The sequence below is a fragment of the Rana temporaria genome, chromosome 3, assembly GCF_905171775.1.
Source record: "Rana temporaria chromosome 3, aRanTem1.1, whole genome shotgun sequence".
Taxonomy (NCBI): Eukaryota; Metazoa; Chordata; class Amphibia; order Anura; family Ranidae; genus Rana; species Rana temporaria.
In genome coordinates, this window is record NC_053491.1 from 363124357 (window position 1) to 363147280 (window position 22924).

The following is a 22924-nucleotide window of genomic DNA, read 5'->3' on the forward strand; positions in this document are numbered from 1 at the left end:
TTGAGAATCAGGCACTTGCGCTGTAAACCTGCGGCAGTGTAACGTAAATGGGATAAGTTACGCCGCCGTGGAGTAATGTAATTCTATGTGAATCGGGCCCTATAATCTGAAATTGTTTGGTGAACCCCTACCCATTCTTACTTCCGAGACACAGACTCTCAAAGATGCTCTTATGTAATCATGTTAGCGACATGTTGCCAATTCTCCCGATTCATTGTAAAATGACCTTCCAGCTCATTCTTGTTAGTACAACCTATTTTGTCAGCTTTTTGGTGCTAGGTCCCAACTTTTGAGATGTGTTTCTGCCATCAATTTTAAAAATTACCTTAATGTTTTTTTCTCACAAAAAAGGAAAATTTTCCCAGTTGAAACATTTAATATGATTTCCATTTTTTATTGTGAATAAAACATGGGTTTATGAGATTTGCAAATCATTGCATTCTGTTTTTATTTTACATTTATTTGACAGTAGTTCAAGCTGAAGCATCTGCTGACTGAAATTTTGTATGCAACATCCTGAAATTTTGTATGCAACTGCTGACTGAACTGCATTAGGAACACCATAAGGATGAATGCAGAACAAAGAAAGCCGTTCTAAACCTAGCAATTCTCTGAACAAGTGCTGGAAATGCCATGTTGGCAGACAAAAAGGCATCCACAATGGTACAACAAGTTATTTTGAAAACTGGCAAAAGAATCACAATATGATCCTTGCCGTGCGACACCAAATATCAGTGGAAGTTTTAAAACTAAAAAGGTTGAGATTTAAACACTCTGCTTCACTCAAAATGTAGAGAAAATACAGTCTAAGGATTTCTAGTTACCAGCCTGAATCTACCTGTAGCTGTAGTACAAATCTTGCAATTCAAAAAAAAGATAGTCAAAGGGAAAGGAAATTCAGACTTGGTGCCTTGAAAAATGTATTCCTACCCCTTGATTTTTTCCACATTGTCATGTTACAACCAAAAAATGTAAAATGTATTTTATTGGATAGACCAACATAAAGTGACGCACAATTGTGAAGTGGAAGGAAAATGTTAAATGGTTTTCAACTTTTTTTTTACAAATAAATATCTGAAAAGTGTGGCGTGCATTTCTATTCAGCCCCCGAGTCAATACTTAGAATCACCTTTGGCTGAAATTTCATCTGCAAGTCTTTTTAGGCATGTCTACCAGCGTTGTAGATCTAGAGAGTGACATTTTTGTCCATTCTTGTTTGCAAAATAGCTCAAGCTCTGTCAGATTGGATGGAGAGAGCCTGAACAGCTTCTTTCAAGTCTTGCCAGGGATTCGCAATTGGATTTAGGTCTGGACTTTGACTGGGCCATTCCAACACATGAATAAGCTTTATTCTAAACCATTCCATTGTAGCTCTGGCTGTATGTTTAGGGACGTTGTCCTTTTGCAGACCAACAGGTTTTGTTCTAAGTTTGCCCTGCATTTGTCTCCATCTATCTTCATATCAGGTCTGACCAGCTTCCCTGTCCCTGGTGAAGAAAAGCACCCCTACAACATGATGATGGCACCACCATGTTTCACAGATGGTGCGTTTAGGGGTGATGTGCTATGTTAGTTTTGTGCCACACAGTTTTACTTTTAGGTCAAGAAGTTTAATTTTGGTCTCATCTGACCTGAGCACCTTCTTCCACATGTTTGCTGCATTCCCCATATGGCTTCTCACAAACTGCAAACGGTACTTTTGATGGCTTTCTTCTTGCCACTCTTCCATAAAAGGCCAGATTTGTGGAGTGCATGACTAACAGTTGTCAGGTGGACAGATTCTCCCACTTGTGCTGTGGATCTCTGCAGCTCCTCCAGAGCTTCATGGGTCTTCTTGGTTGCTTCTCTGATTAATGCTCTCCTTGCCTGGCCTGTCAGTTTAGATGGATGGCCATGTCTTGATAGGTTTGCAGTTGTGTCATACTCTTTCCATTTTCGAAAAATGGATTGAACCATGCTTTGCGAGATGTTCAAAGCTTGGGACATTTCTTTATAACCTATCCCTGTTTGAAACTTCTACACAACTTTATTCCTGACCTGTCTAATGTGTTCCTTGGCCTTCATGATACCGTTTGTTCACTAAGGTTCTCCAACATCTGAGGGTTTAACAGAACAGCTGTATTTATACTGAGACTAAACAGGTTGACTATTTACTAAATTAGGTTACTTCTGAAGGCAATTGGTTCCACTAGATTTTAGTTAAGGGTATCAGAGTAAAGGGGGCTGAATACGAATGCACGCCATACTTTCCAGATATTTGTACAGAATTGAAAACCAATTTAACATTCTCCTTCCACTTCACAACTACGTGCCACTTTGTGTTGGTCTATCCATTTCACAAAATCCCAAAACATTTATGTTCTTGGTTGTAACATGACAAATCGTGGAATATTCATGGCGTGTGAATACTTTTTCGAGGCACTGTAAAAGGACACTAAGCTGGTGTGAGGTGGGAAATGTTAATGTCTCTAAAAGTGGCTTTAAATTTTCTATGTGCTGAATGTCTATTTCTCCTGTAGGCAGCAGCATAACCTTAGGCTGCTTCCTATAATGACGCAGTGTTGCTCAAGGGATGAATTGAGAAATTCCATTTAAAATAATGCCAAAGAAAATTATTAAAGCATCAAAATGTACAACTTTATTTCCAAATAAAAATCATTCTGAAAGCCAACTTTGATATTTACGTTGAGCTTTAAAAATAAATAAAACTTGCAACCTAAAAAGACACATGGGTAGATAATGAAAACAGAACTTCAGGCAGGCAAATATTAATACATATGTACACCACAAATGAAACATACATTAAAGTGGAACTTTAGTCAGCAAAGTCCTAACAGATCACTTTATGCCAATTATAAAAATAAAGAAATTGTCTATAATCTTTAAAATCCACTAATGGACTGTCTCCTGCTCTGCACATGCTAAGTTCTCTATTCTCAGGACAGTGCCCTAAAATCGAAGCCACTAGAGGCCGATCAGCTCAGTTTTAAGATTTACGGATTGGGAAAAAAAACAGGAGAGACAACAGGATAAACTCTGCTGCCAAGGAGACACAAAAGAGTTAAACTTACAAGGATAGCGTCTTCTCTTATTTCCCTGATATGCTCTCCCTTCTTGCAGTGTAAAACTTCTCTGTCAGCCTTCCTCTCTGGCTGAGCCAAGACATGCAATCAAGGCTGGAAATGCATACATTTTAATTATAGACAGTGACAGTTTTTAAGACTATGGAGAAGGAAAGGGTTTCCAATAACCAAGTGACTGCTCTGGGCTGCAAACAAAATAGTTACCTGCAGCAACATAAAACAAAATCAATGCTGAAGGCAATTTACAGCACTCACTCATTTTGGTAGCATAGTTAATGTGTAATTTATGTTCTTTTGTTAAAGAACATTAATTGTTAACATTATGGGTTAAAAGTATAACTCCTCCTTCAAATTCCATGCAGACCAGAAAAAAGGTTGGCAGGGGAAGTTTACCAAACATAAGCGCACTAGAGTGCAATGCCATCTTTACATGTTTAGATGAGGGCTGTATGGGAAGTTTTAAAGCACACAATACAGGCACAGCTAAGGTTGGACCCCCTCCTGCGGTATGTTGCTCATTTGTTATCCAATGAGCAGGCTGCTGGCAGGGAGATAACACAGCAAGCAAGCATGGAGTAGTAATGTCGCTTTCTGGTTACACAGAACATGTAGGTTATTTTTTTTAAACCAAGCCAATCCAGAAGGGGAAAATCCTGCTGCACTCTGTTAATCTATGATTAAACCCAGTCTTGTGGGTGATGGGAGTTACAGGAGGAAATTCCAGACTGTCCGGAATAAAGAAGTTGTCACCGTTTGAATCTTAATGGAGTGCAGCTGGTTTGTTGTCACCTGGATTTGTGTGGCTTGTGGGGCACAGGATAAGACCCTGCTTGCGTTCAGCACCCACTGTTCGAGTAACCTAATTTAGGACATGTGAGGCGTACACTATTTTATTGCCCATAAAGTGCCAAGTTGGAGTTTCAAGTTACAACATGAACATACAGTATTTACAACATATCAAATAAAAATGCAATGTAAAAAAAGTTAGGACACATGTAAAACAGAAAAATGGCCCTGCCTGTATTCCATAAACAGGAGGCAGTCCTGTCTGTATTCAAGACAACAGGAGGTGGTCCTGCCTGTATTCAACGCTTAGGTTGACATCACCTGTAGGTATGTGCTTGTACTACGACAGGCCATTTACTGGTTAGGAATGAACATCCCACCACACTTACATCTTCAGATTGGCTCGTCTTCTGCCTCTTCCCAGAACTGTCCACATCTTTTTCCTTCTTGTCCTTTTCAAAAGAAAGATACAGTTCAATATGAGGAGACAAAGCAGAAATTCAGATAAAACAGGATACAAAATAGCCAATCAGCAAAAAAAAAAAAAAAAAAAAAATGGGCTTGATTCCTTATGCTTCATCCAGTCCATTCTTAAAGTGGACTGGTCATCAGAATTGTTTTTTATATTTATTACCTCTCAGAGAAAATAATTCTCTCCCTGACAATTCCTTCATTTGCTTCTCTATCCTAAAGAGCACTATCTTTATTCAGGCATCATCCTGCATCACCATCTACTTCCTGGACTAAGATTCCCCTTTATAAATGACACTCCTGGTGTCTGCAGTTCTTGGTTGTGTTCACAAATCTGGCACCGATCAGCGCGCTCTAAAGCCTCTCACCTAGTTGCTTGCTACAAAGTTGCAGTGTTGCAATCCGATTACCGAGAGAGAGTCTAGAGGAAAGGCTTCCTTCTGCTTGCAGCAGACTGACGACATCTCAGCCATGGCCAAGTCGCTGGACAGCAAACTCAAGGATGGCCTTGTAGAGACAAAAATTTGCTTTTCTGAAAAATGATACTGTAGCTTTATACTGTGTATGTCTCAAATGTATTCATGTAGACTTGTAATGTTACTGAAAGGTCCACTTTAAAAAAAAGTCTAACCATCACATGCAGTGTTAGGGAGGATATTCAGCTTTAAGCACATAACTTGCACACAGAAAGCCAAATAATCCAAGAAAGTAAATTGTGTCTTAAGCCCTGAGTAGAGCAATGTCATTATATAAGCTGATAAAAATGCATTTTGAAGTTTTAGGAAAGCTGCCACTTTATTGTATTGTTACAGTGTGATGTTTCATTCATTAATATGGACCGATGCAGAGATAAAACAGATGTGTTAGATGGAAAAATGCAGACATGTTGCCTATTTCTGGACCATAGCCCTGAAAGTTGTGTTCAAGTGTGAATAGGGCACATAGCAAAAATGGTTTTCTTTGTGCTCTTGCAAGAACCTGCAAGTTTCAAGTCCTGTAAACGGCAAGCTCCAATATATAAAAATACGTTAAAAACTGTGTCCCCAATGACAGACTGCAGCAAAATCACCTTTCTCAATACAATTAGAAAGGATTAGAGCCCGTCGGATTCTAATTACTGCCTGGACATTCACGCTTCCTTTGTTTTTTTTGACAGTATCACAGGACAAGTAGTTTAAATCTCCCAACACGATCATGGACAGTAATCATAGTGCTTTAATTGTACTTTCAGGTGACTGGATACTGGCAAAGCTTTCAAGGACATGACCCTGGGCACCTACCCTATAACCCCAATCTGTGAATGCTCAGTTTTGTAGTAATAAAGAGTAACCCGTGTCCTGGTACTTTACTCTAAGTCAGTTTCTTATTTGCCATTTGTGCCCCATTGGTCACAAATGGCAAAGGGTACCACCTTTGAATCCAGGTGTGCCTTCAAGGGGCACCCCTGACACTTGGTTTCACACATGTATAAGTTTCTGTTATCTTTACACACAAGACAGACTCCATGCTTTATACAAAAATGGGAAAGTATTAAAAAGTGCAAGTTCTGGCAAATTCTAACCAAGGCTAAACCTACTCATTCCCATTCTAGCTGACCCTATAAAGAAAAGATCTGTATACTTGCATATTCTGAAGCAGCTCCAGTCAGTCAAAGGATCTCTGCAGCGGCGACTTCTGTGTAGAGGACATCTAGCCTGTCAGCAGCCCCTCTACACTGAAGCCAGTTGTGGAACCCTGAAAAAAAGGGTATAAGTACCACAGTGCCAACAGCCTGAATAAATACAATATACAGGCCATTAGCGCTGTGGTACTTATACCCTTTTTCCATTATGAATTAATTTTGAGTTAAAAACTAAAAACAAACTAGTTAAGCGAAGAGGTATTTTCATGAAAGAGGTCCATCATCTTAAGACACGAAAGCCGACTAAGAATATAAAATCTGCCAAATAAGTCCACAAAGTTAGCAGCTTACCTTCGGAGTACGCTTCCGAGAGATTGTCTGACCCAGCTTGCTGAGGAAAGAGATGGGAGATTTGGCAGTTGCAAGGAGAGCAGCCTTCTCGTCTGTATTTGGATCGGCATTGTCTGAAAATGAGAGGCAAGAGAGGTCAGTTGCTTGTCCTGAAAGCATTAACAAAAAAGTGATTAAAAAAAAATGAAGTTTAATTTGCTGAGGTTTTACTCCCCTGGTCCTGCCCCCCCCCCCCATATCACCATGCCAATGACATTTTAAATAAATATTTTACATTTGTATACATTTCCAATATCGTCATTGGGTCTATGTACTTCCCTATGTAATGCAGGCAAATGTTATCTGATGGGGGGGCCAGCAGGGTGCTGTTCATGTCTCAACTCACATCAATACAGCTCTAAAGAGCCCAGGTACAAACAGTGGACTGGCTCCTGGTTGGAGTTATACACACAATAAAGTGTTCGTCTGGAAGAGTGGGCATTCTTAGGAAGGCTGCATCTGCATTCAGACGACCCTAAGTAACACCCACATTTGGTGCAGAGTTTCCATGATTGAAAGAACTAAAATATGGTAAATTAATCGGGAGGGCCAGGGACAGTCAGGCTGGGGAAAAAGGCTAGATGATGCCATTTACGTACATAGCCTCATATAAAGTCCCATTTAGTTTAGCCTAGGCTCCAGCAACTAATAGATGATGCTGGACATTCTCCAGACAGAAAATTAGGAGGTTCTTTCTGATTTATTGCAGCTTCTACTGCCAATTGTGAGAAGCTCACAGTGTGCAGTGAAAACGGGAAACAATTTCAGTACAGGAGACTGTACATTGGCTGTTATTCCCGTTATCTGCTTGTTTTTGTAGTGCATTTTTCCATTTTTATATTAAAGACAACCTTATGGTTTTTGAGTGCGGCTGTCCATCCTTTTTTCTTCTACCAGGAGACTGTACAAAAGGTGCTAAAAAGGGAAGGCTGGAGTTCAGCTTTAATAAGAACTTAAAAGTGAAGTCTGACCTGAGTTGAGAGATTTGGAAGGCCTATAAAAAAGGGATACAAAAAATAATGGTCATTCTATAAAAGTCTCCACACTAGCCCATAAGATAATCAGTGGTAAAAGTAAAGCAAGTTATTTTAACAAATGCCATATACACCCCCAAATGGGGTACCCGAGTTCTCAGTGGCTGAGAACCCCAACGTACAGGTTCACTCCTTTGCCTGGATTTTTTTCTTCTTTTGTAATGCAGCTTCCAGGTACAATGGAAAGGAATTGAGGTGATATATTACAAAAATAAAATATGATGCCATCTGTCCCCACCCCAAATGTCATGGCACACAAGCCAGCAAGTACATGACTTCCCCATCAAGGTCTAAGAGAGGTAAAGTCTACCACAGCCTGCTGGATCAGCAGAGACTGAAGAGCTGCCGGATCTGATGAAGGGCATTTCTGGTCTGAGGTCTGTAGGGTGAAGTAACGTTGCCCTCATTTTGATTAAAGTTTTATTATCCTTTAGAAAGTGTTTAGGTTTAAAGGGGTTTGGCAGCAATCATGAGCCTGTGTATTGTACTTCTCATTCACCATCTTACCGGATCCAGAAGTCTCCCTGAACATTTCATAGAACTGGCTGAGGTAAACCACCATGGAAAGCTTGTCCGGATCCCCGACAGATGCCATCTCCTTCCCGGTCATGATCGGAGAGATACCCAGCTCACGCTCTGCGATATCAAATGCCAGCTGGTTATTCTTCTCCACATCTCGCTCATCCAGAGAGTCAAAATCTCTGCAGGGAAAAAAGCAGGAAATTTTGAGACAGAGGACCATTAACAGTTTTTCAGCCATCTCAACATAAAACTAACACGAGATAGAGAACAAGCATGCATGTGCTCTCAGCAATTCACAGGATTCGTTGTATGCTATACTGTAATTCAAACTCTGCAAAAGAAAGAGCAAGTGCACACAACCAGACATACAGGTTTACTAATGATGCTCCGTGCAGTTCCAATTTTAAGTGCATCAAAAAGACAAATTTTTTTTTTCCCGTTTTGGAAGAGTGTGGAAGGGTTAAGGCTCTTACACAAGAAAACAAAAATAAGACAAACATTTGTCCGAGGAACGATTGTAGGATTTTTTGATAATGTGCACACACAACTTTCAACCGGCGATTCCAACCTTTCGACAAAAATTTCCGAAGAGACGAACTTCAAAATGTTTCGCATATGGAAACAGAAAGAAAGTTTTGTTTAACCACAAAAGACCCACCAAAGACCCGGACCAATATGCAGGTAAAAAAGGACCTGGCCCCTTTTTGCGATTCGGCACTGTGTCACTGTAACCGACAATTGCACGGTCGTGCGACGTGGCTCCCAAACAAAATTGACATCTTTTTTTCCCCACAAATAGAGCTTTCTTTTGGTGGTATTTGATCACCTCTGCGGTTTTTATTTGTTGCGCTAGAATCAAAAATAGAGCGGCGACAATTAAAAAAAAAAAAAAACAATATTTTTTACTATAATAAATATCCCCCCCCCCCAAAAAATAAAATAAATGTTATATATATATATATATATATATATATATATATATATATATATATATATATATATATATACATACATACACACATATACATACATACATACATACATACATACATACATACACACACACACACCTCAGGTTTAGGCAGATACGTATTTTTCTACATATTTTTCGGGAAAAAAAACAATAAGCGTTTATTAATTGGTTTGCGCAAAATTTATAGCGTTTACAAAATAGAGGATAGTTATTGCATTTTTATTAATATTTTAGCTCCCAGGAGGCTTCTGCTTTTTTCGGCCCAGGAGGTTGCAAGGGCTCTAGTTGAGCGTGCTTTCAGCTTTGCTGGTGCAGGTTTACCTAAGCTTTCGTATGCTACAGAAATGGCTTGCCTTATCCACCTAGGGACTGGTGATTTTGAGGCCTGAAGTCCCTTCCTTGGTTCACAAAAAGGGATTAGGAGGCGATTGGATCCCCTAAAATCCGTAACCCTTTCTAGAAGAGAATAGGCATCTCCTTACATCTTATTTAATTGAATCTCTTTTCCAACTCATTTTTAAAAGTTGTCACAAAAGGATGGTAGGTTTATTACCTGCATCCTATGGAAGGCTGATAACACCTTCGGCAGATATAAAGGATCTGGCCTGAGGGTGTTCCTGTATGGCAGGATGAACAAAAAAGGTTCTTTAATGGAGAGACCCTGTAGGTCTCCTACCCTAGCCAATTTTAAACTTAAAGCGGGGGTTCACCCAAAAATTTTTTTTTAACATTACATTCAGCTGAGTTGTCCTAATGACAATCGGCTGTTTTCTTTGCCCCGTACATACCGTATTTCACTGCCGCTTCCGGGTATGTCTTCTTCGGGACTGGGCATTTTTATCTGATTGACAGGCTTCTGACCGTCGCAGACAGCGCGTCACGAGTTGCCGAAAGAAGCTGAACGTCGGTGCGGCTCTATACGGCGCCTGCGCACCGACGTTCGGCTTCTTTCGGCAACTCGTGACGCGCAGTATGCGACGGTCAGAAGCCTGTCAATCAGATAGGAACGTCCAGTCCCATAGAAGACATACCCGAAAGCGGCGGTGAAAGTCGGTATGTACGGGGAAAAAAAAAAGCCGATTGTCATTAGGACAACTCGGCTGAATGTAATGTTAAAAATTTATTTTTTGGGTAAACCTCCACTTTAACTTAAGAGGCACCTCTTCTATGGGTTCAAAGTGGTGTCACGATAATGCCTTTAGAACCCTGGTTAGGTTCCCGCTTTGGGACCTATCTTTTGTGACTGGGGTAGCTCTATACCTGGCCACCAACAACCTTTTAACTAAGGGTTCCTTTGCTAACCTAGCATCAAGGAAACCAGAGAGTGCAGCCACCTGTACCCAAAGTGTTCACTGCCAAATCAGTCTCTACCCAATCTATAAGAAATTCTAGGATAATGGGGATTGAGGTGAAACATGTTTTTGTTTAAAGTATGGAAGATCTTTTGTACTTGATGTAAAGTATAACTTTTTGGATACTGGTTTCCTGCTCAAGAGAAGAGTATCACTCTGAATAGCCTTTACCTCTGAGGATCTGGCGCTCACCAACAAGGCCGTCAGATGGAAGAACGCTGGTCTGGGGTGCAACACTGGACCCCGAGAGAGAACCGTATATACTAGAGTATAAGCCGAGACACCAAATTTTACCACATAAAAATGGGAAAACTTATTGTCTCGAGTATAAGCCTAGGGTGTCCATGTGCATGCCTCCCTGTGCCCATGACTAGACTTTCGTTTAACATGGGAGTATATAGAAGGGGTGCCCGGATTTGAAAAGACAGCAAACTTTACACACTTGTAGAGGAGAATTGGGGCTATGTGTGCCGGCCGGGACCAGGTCCCCAAAGTTACCGGAGAAATTACAGTTTAAGATGGGAGTCTATGGAAGGGATTAGGGCTGCGCATCTTCACCAGTCTCACGATTCGAGGCGATTCCGATTATCAAGTCCACGGTTCGATTAGATTCCGCGATGCATCACAAGTTGCAGAGACTACAGACGTGGTACAGGAGATGATCAGAGACTACAGACGTGGTACAGGAGATGATCAGAGACTACAGACGTGGTACAGGAGATGATCAGAGACTACAGACGTGGTACAGGAGATCAGAGACTACAGACGTGGTACAGGAGATGATCAGAGACTACAGACGTGGTACAGGAGATGATCAGAGACTACAGACGTGGTACAGGAGATGATCAGAGACTGCAGGCATAATACAGGAGATGGTCTATATTTCTCCTCCATACAGCCCAGTCCCTGCAGTGACAATGACTTATCACAGGTGACACATCAGATTCCACTACATGCCCGTACCCCCCGGATCACCGCACCCCCTCCTCCTCTGTACTTACATGCTGTTCTGTGCACAGAGGATGATTGGAGGGAACAATGAGGAAAATACATTTGCCTGATTTTCTTATAGTGTGCACCCCACTTTAGGCTAGATTGTCACCATTCAATGCATGTTTTTATGCATTTTATTGTGGATTTTTAAAATACACTAATGCGCATTTTCAGTGTGTTTTTATGTACTGCCATTGTCATCAATACGCCCTTTAAAAATGCAGATGACAATGAACCCTCAATAAAAATATCAGTACATCGAGGACTTGGACTTTTAAATACACTGAGGAAATGTGTCAATTTTAATAGAAAATAAATAACACGGTAGTGTATTTAAAAGTCCAAGTCTTCGCTGTACTGATATTTTTATTGAGGGTTCACCATATACAGTACAGCCCCCCAATATCACACAACTCAGCCCAACCAATATCATACAATACAGTCCCCATAACAGCACAGCCCCGTCATACAGTACAGCCCCCAAATATACAGCCCTATAACACAGAACAGCCCCACCCCCATAACACAGTACAGCCCCCCAATAACAGCCTAGCTCCAATATTACACACACCCCACCCCAATATTCAGCACTGCCCCATAACAGTACAGCCCCCAATATCACAAAGCACAGGCCCCCCCAATAACAGCAGTGCCCCATATCATACAGTACAGCTCCCCAATATCACACAAATCAGCCCCCCCCACCCCAGAACACAGTACAGCCCCCCAATATAACACAACCCCCCAATATCACACAACACAGCCCCCCCCAATATTCAACACCACCCATAACACAGTACAGTCCCCCCAAATAACATAACACAGTCCCCCCCCCATGTCATACAATACAGTCCCCCCATAAAACAGCCCCCCCCCCCCCAATACATCACACAGTAAGTCTCCCATATATGAAGAGAAGACAGTGAGGAGCCCAGTGTGGGGACGGGGGGGTGGATACACACAGTCTCACCTGGCTGGCTTTGTGGAATTGTTTCCTCAGCCCGGCCACCGACATGCTGTCCTCGGTGTGATGAGGGAGGGGAGTCCGGTGTCCGCCCGGCGATCTGACAGAACAGCGAGGAGCGGGAGACATCTCGGAAGGGAAAAGTCCCACCCCCTGGGTGCGATTGGCGAAACCAAAAGCCCCCGCCCTCTGTGTACAATCACGGCAAGCTCGGCTCCAGGTCTGCAAGCAGGGATAGGGTGGAGGGGCGGAGCGCCGAGCTGGAGCTCAAGGAGGAGCTTAAACTGATTAACCCCATAAGTGGCAGAGAATATGATTTCCATGCAGAACAGAGAGGCAGGCCAGGCAGTCACATGAGCGTGCCTTATACAAACAAGGCAAGTCTGAACGAGTGAACGGAGCGCTCTCCCGGGAGGGGCGGGGCCAAACATCGATTGATACGGTCGCATGCATCGGTGCCGCATCGGGGACACCCGAATCGCGATGCACCGATTAAATTTTACACCCCTATAAGGGATGCCAGAGTTTGAAAAATCGGTGCTCCCCGGCCGTAGGTCCCCCAGACAAAAGACGTTGCCTTGTAGAGGAAGAGTGGGCCTATATGTGTGCCAAGTTTGGGGTCCAGGGGACCTACGACCAGCACCGGGTCCCCAAAGTCCAGGAGATCAGGCGCAAAAAGGTGACTCGAGTATAAGCCGAGGGGGGCATTTTCAGCACACACAAAAAAAGTGCTGAAAAGCTTGGCTTATACTCGAGTATATACGGTAAGTCTGGAAGCTTCCAGGGAGGCACTACTGACAGTGCTTTCAAGGTTGCAAACCACACCCTCCTTAGCCACCATGGAGAAACCAGGATGAAGCGGCCCGAGTAGCGGTTGAGTTTTTGAATGACTTTAAGAATAAGTGCCAGAAGAGGGAAGGCATAAGCCAATTGGAGGGAGGACAAATGCTCCCTCATATTGAGAAGCACCAGGAATTTTGCAATAATTGTGGTAGAGGAAAAAGCAGAGGAGAATGCTGTGGAATACAAGTGGGATGGGGGGGGGGGGGGGGGATTTTAAAGAGACCTTGTCACTTTGCCCTAAATGAGCAAGACAACAGGCTCCCTATAAAGTCATTCTGTAGGGAGACGTCCGGTTCTTTTCATCAACATTATTTGTGCGCACACCTAAGACAGGTGTCAGGGTGTAATCCCATCAATCACAAGCGTCTTGGTGTATTAGAATAATGACACACCCTCCAATAGCAGAGTACCAGCATAGGAAGGTTCAGATTAAAACAGCTGGTTTCAGGAAATGGTGTGTTTTGCTCTCTAACAGCCCTCGGGCAGAGGTGACAGAACACTCAGGAAAGGAGGGTGACACCTTATCCGCATACATTGTTATACTGAGAACACCTTTACTGCAACACTGCCAATTTACATAAATTTTCTTTTTAAAAAGCAGCGAGTCATTCTGTGTGCTCAGATATTTGTTCCCACAAACGCACATCGTTTATGTTCCCAGCTTTGTCTAATTACAGCCCTGATCCGCTGCCAAATACAAGATGATCGCACTGCAGAGGCCAATTCTACAGGCAACGTCAGAATATAGTGGGAGTCAAGCCCTGTGATTACCTATTGCAATATCCTAATGCTGTGTGGACTAGATTTATCCTAAGTCTATGTGGCCAGAGGGATACTGAGCAAAGGATTTTAAGTAAAATTTACAGGCTGGAGGGCAGGATAAATCCTAGAGTTTCACCTAAACAAAGTGTACCCTCTATACTAATATCTAAGTGTAGTCTTAATATACTTAAGCTCTTTGAGCTGGTCTGGCAACTGATGTCATGTTCACAATTTATACTTGTTTCACTGTGCCTTACTATGCACGTATACTCCACCTGTGAGTGGAACTGCCTGTACATGAGACCTGTCTTGAACTATGGAAAGAAAGAGGGGGGGGGGGGGGGGAGCAGCAAAATTAATCCTATGTGACTTTTCACATCGCTGTGCAGCATTTGTGCTGCCGCCTGAAAAGTAGTCCATGCTTCGGTTATGGTGCATTTTTCAAAGGGTATTTTCCATTGCAATATAAAAGGAAATGCACCAAAAATGCATTAAAAATACCCAGAGGATTTTTAGGTGCATTTGAGGGCCGCATTACTGGCCACCTGCGGTGGTCAGTAACGTGCTCGCCCCCTCCTGGGAACTACATCTGTGCGGCAGGAAGCTCTCTACGTGTTAGAGACTTCAAGGAGGTGTGAATTACTGGGCGTACTGAAATGTAGTTCTTACATGAACGAGCGATGCAAACCAGGAAGTGAATGAGAGAACAGAAGCTAGAACGCCGGAGGTGATATAGATGAAGGAATTTAATAGGTATTTACTCGTATAAGGCTTACCTAAAAAGGTAGTGTAAATCTCTCCTAAATGTGTACTGTTTAGGGGAGATTTGCATTACATGCAGCCAGTGACATCACTGGCGCATGAGCTCTGAAGGAACGGCGACCAGTGCTGTTCCTTCTGAGACGGAGACCACGAACCTGGAAGCAAGATGGGTGAGAATGGAAGCAGCTAAGGTACTGGAACAGCTTTGTATTAAGGCAAGTTTCACATAATGTGCCAGTATGCGATGCATACTAGCACGTTATGGAAACAGAAAATTCTGCGCCATCAATAGTAAGCAGCTCACACTACCAATGGACAATGGTGGAATAGAAAACAAACATAAAAAGTGTAGCGCATAAAATTAATAGATCACCCAATGAAAGGATGAACAAACAGTGCATCAAACAAATGGTGAAAAAATGATGATGACGACAATATATCAACCAAAAAAGTGATGTTTATGTATAGATACTGTATAGACACTGGATGGTGTGTGTATATATATATATATATATATATATATATATATATATATATATATATATATATATATATATATATATATATATATATATATATATATATATATATATATATATATATATATATATATATATATATATATATATATATATATAATCTAAATAAATATATGTTAAAAAAAAAATCCAATGTGATGAAAATTGGTGAGAATAGTCCCAATGCCTCGGAATGAAGTGCAGTAAAATACTGTACCCTAATGGACATATACCCAGAGGGTCAGTAAAGCAGGGTATAAACCACTCTCAGGCCTGGATCATCGGCTGCAATTCTCAGACGTCTCGCACGTCAGAGAGGAACCCAGAGATCGAAACCTGAAAAAGGTCGCCTCCAGGGGCACCCAATGTGGGCCATAATGTAAACCAATATGTAGAGATGTAGGAGAAGAGACAGGCACATAGCGTAATACTGAAAGGTACCAATGTTTAATGTAGGTAAAAACACTTACATTATAAAAGGTGATCAGCGCTTTCAAATGTACAAAGTGGCAGCAGTGGAGTCCCAGACAATGCACTATTTGATGCGAAACGCGTACATTTGAAAGCGCCGATCACCTTTTATAAATGTAAGTGTTTTTACCTACATTAAACATTGGTACCTTTCAGTATTACGCTATGTGCCTGTCTCTTCTCCTAAATCTCTTCATATTGGTTTAAATTTTGGCCCACATTGGGTACCCCTAGAAGCGACCTTTTTCCTGATTCGATCCCTGGTTTCCTCTCCGATTGACATGCTTCCGAGAAGTCACTGTGAGAATTGCAGCCGATGATCCAGGCCTGAGTGGTTTATACCCTTCTTTACTGACCCTCTGGGTATATGTCCATTAGGGTACCGTATCTCTGGTAAGCCTTCCTTTCAATGATCAGTGGTGGATTTCTTTACTGCACTTCATTCCAGGGCATTGGGACTATTCTCACCAATTTTCATCACATTGGACTTTTTTTCACATATATTTATTTCGATTTTATATATATACACACACACCATCCAGTGCCCATACATATACATCACTTTTTTGGTTGCTATATTGTCATCATAATTTTTTCACTATTTGTTTGATACTAGCAAGTTATGACTTTACTTTGCAGGAAGGAAAAAAAAAATAAAAAAAAACATCCAGCGGTATACAACAGCTTTAAGGCATTTTTTAGACTTGCCATTGGGGTTGGCAAAAATGTGCGGTTGAGCCTCATTTTTTCTGCCCACCTACCACCTTCCCTTAAGTTACAATAGGAAGTAGAGGGGGATATTTTCATGCCAGAGTTACGCTGTTTCATGACCAAGCTGGCCCAACATGTAGCGGGCAGCAAGCCTGCCGAACACTACACGTGAAAGTCAATGGAGTTGCTCTGCAAATGCCTCACAACCATGATAGTTGGCAAAAATGGGGTTAAAAAAAGGCAGTGTTAAAGGAGCCGACGCCCCATGGCATCCTTAACCAGCTATTCGCCACATATGCTTGGTGTTTAATTTTAATACAACCCATTTAAAACGCATAGTGAGTTTGTGAATTGTGGCAGTGTGGAAAGAGCCCAAAATGTTAAAGTTATATTAAAAAGGTGTATTCAACAGCCAAAACTTTTTTGGGCTAAAGGAAGGAATAATTATAACCCCAGAACCCTGCCAAGTAGTTTAACCCTCTGCATTTGACCAGATTTCTACCAATCACTAAAGTGATGGGGAATCCAAAGATTTACAAGCGTCACAAATGCAAGGGGCCTGTACACAGCAGACATTTGTTGCACACTATTGAAGCTTTTTTAGGCTATAAGAAACTCTGCTATTTACATGCATCATCCAAACTATGCTCTAGCTTTGTGTGGGGAGGGGGTTCAAACACGTGTCAGGTTTTAATGACTGTGCTCCTGCTGGGAAGATTTGCCGTTTGCCATAGTGACCACTGCTCTTTACATATGACAACAGAACAGATGACAAGAAATCTTCCAATGGAGACACTTGTTCTGGGACAGCTGTCAAATGGAAGAATTCCCTCACTAGATATTTTCTCTTACTTCCTCTTGCATCACTGAAAAAAATGAAAGAATTTTCAACAGTACAGATCACAAAATAAACTGACAGGGGGTTTTACCCTTCTGTACCCTATCCAAACCTTTACATATATTTAAGAGGTCTTTTTATAATGTTTTCAAACAAGTTTCAAATAACTTTTCAATTGGAAAAATTTGAATCCTTGGTGAAAGCCATATGAATCGTGGGAAAAAATAACATTTTAAAACAGACCTCTAAATGTCTTGAAGGTAAGGAAAAATAAAGTTTAATGGGTTGAAATGCCTACATTTCTTGAATAAAGGCTCCCTTCAGTACTTATGATATAGCAAAAAAGCTTGGAATCTGGTCATACGAGTCTGTTGACAAAAGCACGTTAGAGGTTGACTCTATGCAAATCATATGAACCAAAGGCCTAGGCTTTTAGTCATGTGGTTAGCACAGGTGGGACCCTGTAGCAGCATTATCTTCAGGAGAACCAAAAAAAAAAGCTTAGTCTGTCAAGAATAGTCCTTACATTAGCTCTGGGCGATAGCGGTGGATAATGGCACAGAGCGCAAGGCCGCTTTTCCAGGACATTGTCAAGTCAGTAACGTTGACTCCTGCATAACCTTCAGTCTGCTTCTGACACCACCCCAAAAGCTTACTGGACCGAGCCACTGACTCTGCAATAGAGGGAAAAAAAAAAAAAGTTAGACTTGCCTGTAAATTCCATATCTTAAATTACACTACAGGACACAGGCAAAATATTCATACACCACAGGTTAGAAGTGTGCACCTTCAGGTGATTGGACACTGGCAAGCTTTTAATGACAAGTCCACCCTTGGGTGCTTCTCCTATAATCCTACATAGCAAGTCCTCAGTTTTGAAGGAAACCACGCAGAGGGCCCAACACAAGGAACACGCCATTTTTTTAACGGAGTATGAAGCAAAAGGCCTTTGAAAGAGGATGGACAAAGCCGACACTTGCACTTTAAGGATGCATAGGACCAAGTTCTGGTCAAGACTGGTTTGCAGTAAGGCCAGAACGCAAGACAATCTAAATTGGCTGCATTCACACCAGGCAAAATTAGATTTACAGGTGTGCTAATAGATCTTCGTTGAAGCGTTTTTCTTACTTTCAGCATGGTTGGAATCACAAAAATCCTTGTGTTTCAACAGCCATGAGGCAGAATAGAAAAAGACATTGACAAAGCAGATTAGGCCAGTTGGGAAGGGGCCAAGGGCTGTCTGAATAGGTCTGTTTACCAGGTTCTACTGGGCCAATTTTTGGCAATTAGAATTCCCTCTCCTTTCCGCTCTATTTTGTGGAGCAGATGAGGCAGAATTTACACTGGAGCAAAGACAGATCAGCCTGAACTGAGACCATGGGATTATCAAGGCATCACAGGCCAGGGATAGAAGATCCCTGGTTCTGGGAACAAACTTAACTTGTCGTTGATCGTGGAGGCCAGGATGTCCACATCTGGAATCCCCCCCATCTGGTCGTTCCCCTTTCCTGACCTGCAGGGCTGCATGCTCAAATAAGGGTCTGGTATGGATTTCAGGGGGAGGTGGGGGGGTAAGTGTGCATCTTTTTTCCGTTTCATTTTGGCATGGGTTCCACATAGAATCCTTACAAGACCCACTGTGTGTCAGAGTATATAACCTTTTTCGCAACCCGTTTTAGTCTAATCTTAAAAACGGGACACTTATGAAGCTCTCCTTGGCAAGCCTATTGTTGAATTACTAAGTCCAGAATGGCAGCTAGCCCAATATCTCTTTACTGCAACTAAATTGACAATTGCGAAAGCATGGAAAACCCACACTTAGCTTTGAGGCGGTTAAAAATCAGCTGAATGAGGTCATGGTTAATGAGAAGTTGACGGCTGTCCTCTGATACGCATGACAAGTTTCTCAACCTTGGATTACATATCATCACCCTTCCAGGTTTGACACTGCATTACCATCGATGTAAGGCTCCTCTGTGGACTCCCTACCCCTTTCCTCTTACTGCCTCTTTGTTGCCTTTTCTTCACTCTTTTTAAAGCTTTCTTTTTCACTATCAGGCTTTTTTACTCTTTTCTCAACGATGCCAACCTTCAGGTTCTACAATTGTGTATTCTACACAATTCACAAGTTAACAGGGCACTGGGCATGACCTGGGTTGATATGGTTATGTCTATGCTTCTGTCATGCTACCTCTAGAGCCTTATTTAGTCCATCTATAAACAGAGCGTTAACCCCAATGAGGTGATTTTAGATCATGGACATTTGCTTGGAGGGGTCAATTGCTCATTATGGTTATTGTAAATATCGTGTGGCTTCCAGGCCACTTTGGAAGGTTAATGTTGGACTTTTACCTGGCTATTCAGTTCCAAGGACCTTTGCATTTGAGTCCTGCACGAGATCATGGCTCATGCTTCCTTTATGTGTGCAGAGGTCTTTTGGCTCGGATCGGATATGTCTACCAAATGTATCATTCTATTGTAAACCTCTACTGTCGTTTTTTCTGCTAATAAAACATTTGTAAAAGAATCCTTACCAAAATGGAAAGTTTCCCCAGTGGGGCTTTGGACAGCAATGCAACAAGATCAAACATTAGAATAAAAATTATTATTTATTGGCAGAATAATCCAGTAGCATGAATAGAATACAGTAGAATTAATCTGGTCCAATGATACAGTACAAATACAATTAAATGCAATAAAAGAAAATTGTGCACATCGTTACATTGCCTAGGCTATGGGGTGTGCGAGCCCCGACGAGTTTCGACCGGTTTGGCGCAAATTGTGATATATATATATATATATATATATATATATATATATATATATATATATACACATATACACACACACACACACACATACATACATATATATACATACATATATACATACACACACACACATTATATTACATATTTTAAAAGTTTAGAAAAACGTCATACATGTTGAATAAATCATAATGGTATATTTACCACTCAGCTGTGAAATAACTATTCATGTGACCAGAGATAATACGGTTGATAAATCCAGGGGGCTGGATTGCCACCCACCGAAGGGAAAAGGGGGACCACTGAGTGGTAAATATACCATTATGATTTATTCAACAACATGTATGACATTTTTCTAAAGTTTTTAAATATGTAATGTAAATATATATATATATATATATATATATATATATATATATATATATATATATATATATATATATATATATATATATATATATTTTTTTTTTTTTTTAGAGCCAATTGTCCCCATAAGGAGACCGAACAGAGGTCGAAATGCGTCGGGCTCGCACACCCCATAGCCTATGCTATGTAACGATGTGCACAATTTTGTTTTTATTGCATTAAATTGTATTTGTACTGTACATATACTGTATCATTGGACCAGATTAATTCTACTTTATTCTATTCATGCTACTGGATTATGCTTCCAATAAATAATTTTTTATTCAAATTTTTGATCTTGTTACATTGCTATCCAAAGCCCCACTGGGGAAACTTTAAATTTTTGTATTACTTCCGGGGTGTGCAGCTCTTTCGTCTCTGCTTTGTGTGTCTTTTCCTTATAAGAATCCTTACCAGACCTACAGAGCCTGGTATAAATTGGGGGGAGTGGGGGGGAGACTTCCACGTCTTTTTAAAGATTTTTGTATTGCCACCAATTTAAAATGTCGTCTTTCTTTATAAAAAGGTCAGTTTTGCTGCAGCAGGTTCTTTACTTGGTACAGATGCGCCACTTTACAGGCAGACTAGGTGGAGTCCCCCAGGCACTATATTAGTAAGGTTTCATTTTTACACTTTAAGCCTCATTAAAATCACTGCACCTTAAAAAAAAAAAAAAAAAAAAACTCTATAAAATGATTTATTTTTTGCATTGGTACATATCAAGGCAATACCTGGGCCCCCATACCCTTTTGTGGCCAATAACTTGCATATAAGCTTTCAAAATGGGGACTTTTGGTTTTTCAAATTCGGGTCCCATGGACTTCAATGGGGTTCAAGGTTCGGGTCTGGACTTTTGCAATGTTTGAGAACCGGGGGGGTCTTCGATCCATCTATAGTGTCAAGCCTTTCCTATGCTATCCAAAAAACACAAAAAAAAAACTTTAGCTGGAGTTCCAACTTGCATATAAATTCAACTTAAAGCAGAGTCCCAACCGAAAATGTAACTTCTGCTTTTCTGGTTCCTCCCCCAGTGTCACATTTGGCACCTTTCAGGGAGGAGCAGATACCTATATAATACAGGTATTTTCTCCCACGTCCGGAGATAGATCGCCGCAGATTGCGCAGCCATCTACTCCATGTTAAGCCTGTCCCCCCACTGTCTTCTGGGAGACACACAAGTCCCAGAAGACAGCAGGGACCAATGAGGCAGCGCTACTCACGCATGCGCAGTAGGGAAACCAGGCTGTGAAGACACAAGACTTCCTGATCCTTTTACTGAAGATGCCAGCACCTGCACCTGGGAGCTGAGGGACAGATTTGCCTCGGCTGAGGACATCACGGGCGCCCTGGACTGGCAAGTGTCCCAATATTAAAAAAGTCAGTAGCTGCCGACAATTGTTTTTTTTTTGCCGGCGGAACTCCATTTTAAGAACAAACCTACAGAACCCATCTTGTTTGGAACCCGGGACTGCCTGTACTAGCACAAAGGCAGATTGTGGGGATAGCTCTAAGGTAGCTTCACTACAGGCAGCCCTGTGTCAAGTACACTGTGGTTTAAGTTCAGCGCTCCATAGCAAGTTTATGAGGAAGCACCAATACTGACAGCTGATATATATAGGCTTCAAACAGCAGTGTAGCAAGGAGTCTTGAGTGAAGTCGCAAAGAGAATAAAGGCTATAAAAAAAAAAAAGTTGGCTGAAGGAAGAAGAGTCCACCTCTAAGGGTACTAGCAAGAAACTGAAAAATGCTGGGAGAAGGGGTTATATAGGGGCTGGCTTAAAATGTTTGTTTGCCAGTGTGCAAAATTAAATGTAGGCAGCAGTATAACCCGACTATCATACAGTGGGGCAAAAATTTATTTAGTCCGTTCTTGTGATCATTTTGACCCCACGGGGTGAGATATTGTGTGGAGCACCAGATGGAGGGAGATTATCAGTGGTCTTGTATGTCTTCCATTTTCTAATTATTGCTCCCACAGTTGATTTCTTCACACCAAGCTGCTTGCCTATTGCAGATTCAGTCTTCCCAGCCTGGTGCACGTCTACAATTTTGTTTCTGGTGTCCTTCGACAGCTCTTTGGTCTTCACCATAGTGGAGTTTGGAGTGTGACTGTGTGAGGTTGTGGACAGGTGTCTTTTATACTGATAACAAGTTTAAACAGGTGTCATTAATACAAGAAATTAGTGGAGGACAGAGGAGCCTTAAAGAAGATACATTTCTGTGAGAGCCAGAAATCTTGCTTGTTTGTAGGTGACCAAATACTTATTTTCCACCATAATTTGCAAATAAATTCCCAATTCCCACCAAACTGCCCAATCAGGTACAAATGTAAATAAGAAAAGGTTTAGAAAGTTACCATTTCTGCCGAGTTTTGGTGTTCTTTGTGCATTAATGTGATTGCTTATTTCCAAGTTAAGATCCTTCATTTCTGTTGTGTTGTACAAGTGTCGCACCTGAGTGGAGGGATAAGAGACCAGAAATTAGCAACACTGACAATCCACTGCATGCGTTACACCGGGGGTGGGCAAATGCTTTTTGCAAGGGGCCACATGAAATAGTGGGACTGTTGAGGGCCAAAACCAATTTTTTTATAATTCTGGACCTGGGACGATGTACTTTACCCAGCCACCCACCTGAACTGTAACATTACAGCTGGA

The 22924-nt window shown here is 41.5% G+C and overlaps 1 protein-coding gene across 19 annotated transcripts in view; it reads right to left on the bottom strand.

The window, feature by feature from the left end:
• MICAL3 (microtubule associated monooxygenase, calponin and LIM domain containing 3) overlaps positions 1 to 22924 on the bottom strand; it is a 235800-nt gene that overhangs the window by 97672 nt on the left and 115204 nt on the right. For all 19 annotated transcript variants that reach the window (XM_040345339.1, XM_040345340.1, XM_040345349.1 and 16 more), the window contains exons 11-15: positions 22624 to 22720; positions 17621 to 17768; positions 7893 to 8086; positions 6313 to 6425; positions 4259 to 4321 (exon numbers count right to left, since the gene is read on the bottom strand). In XM_040345339.1, the coding sequence (XP_040201273.1) occupies positions 4259 to 4321; positions 6313 to 6425; positions 7893 to 8086; positions 17621 to 17768; positions 22624 to 22720 (615 nt within the window). The remainder of the gene's footprint in view (positions 1 to 4258; positions 4322 to 6312; positions 6426 to 7892; positions 8087 to 17620; positions 17769 to 22623; positions 22721 to 22924) is intronic.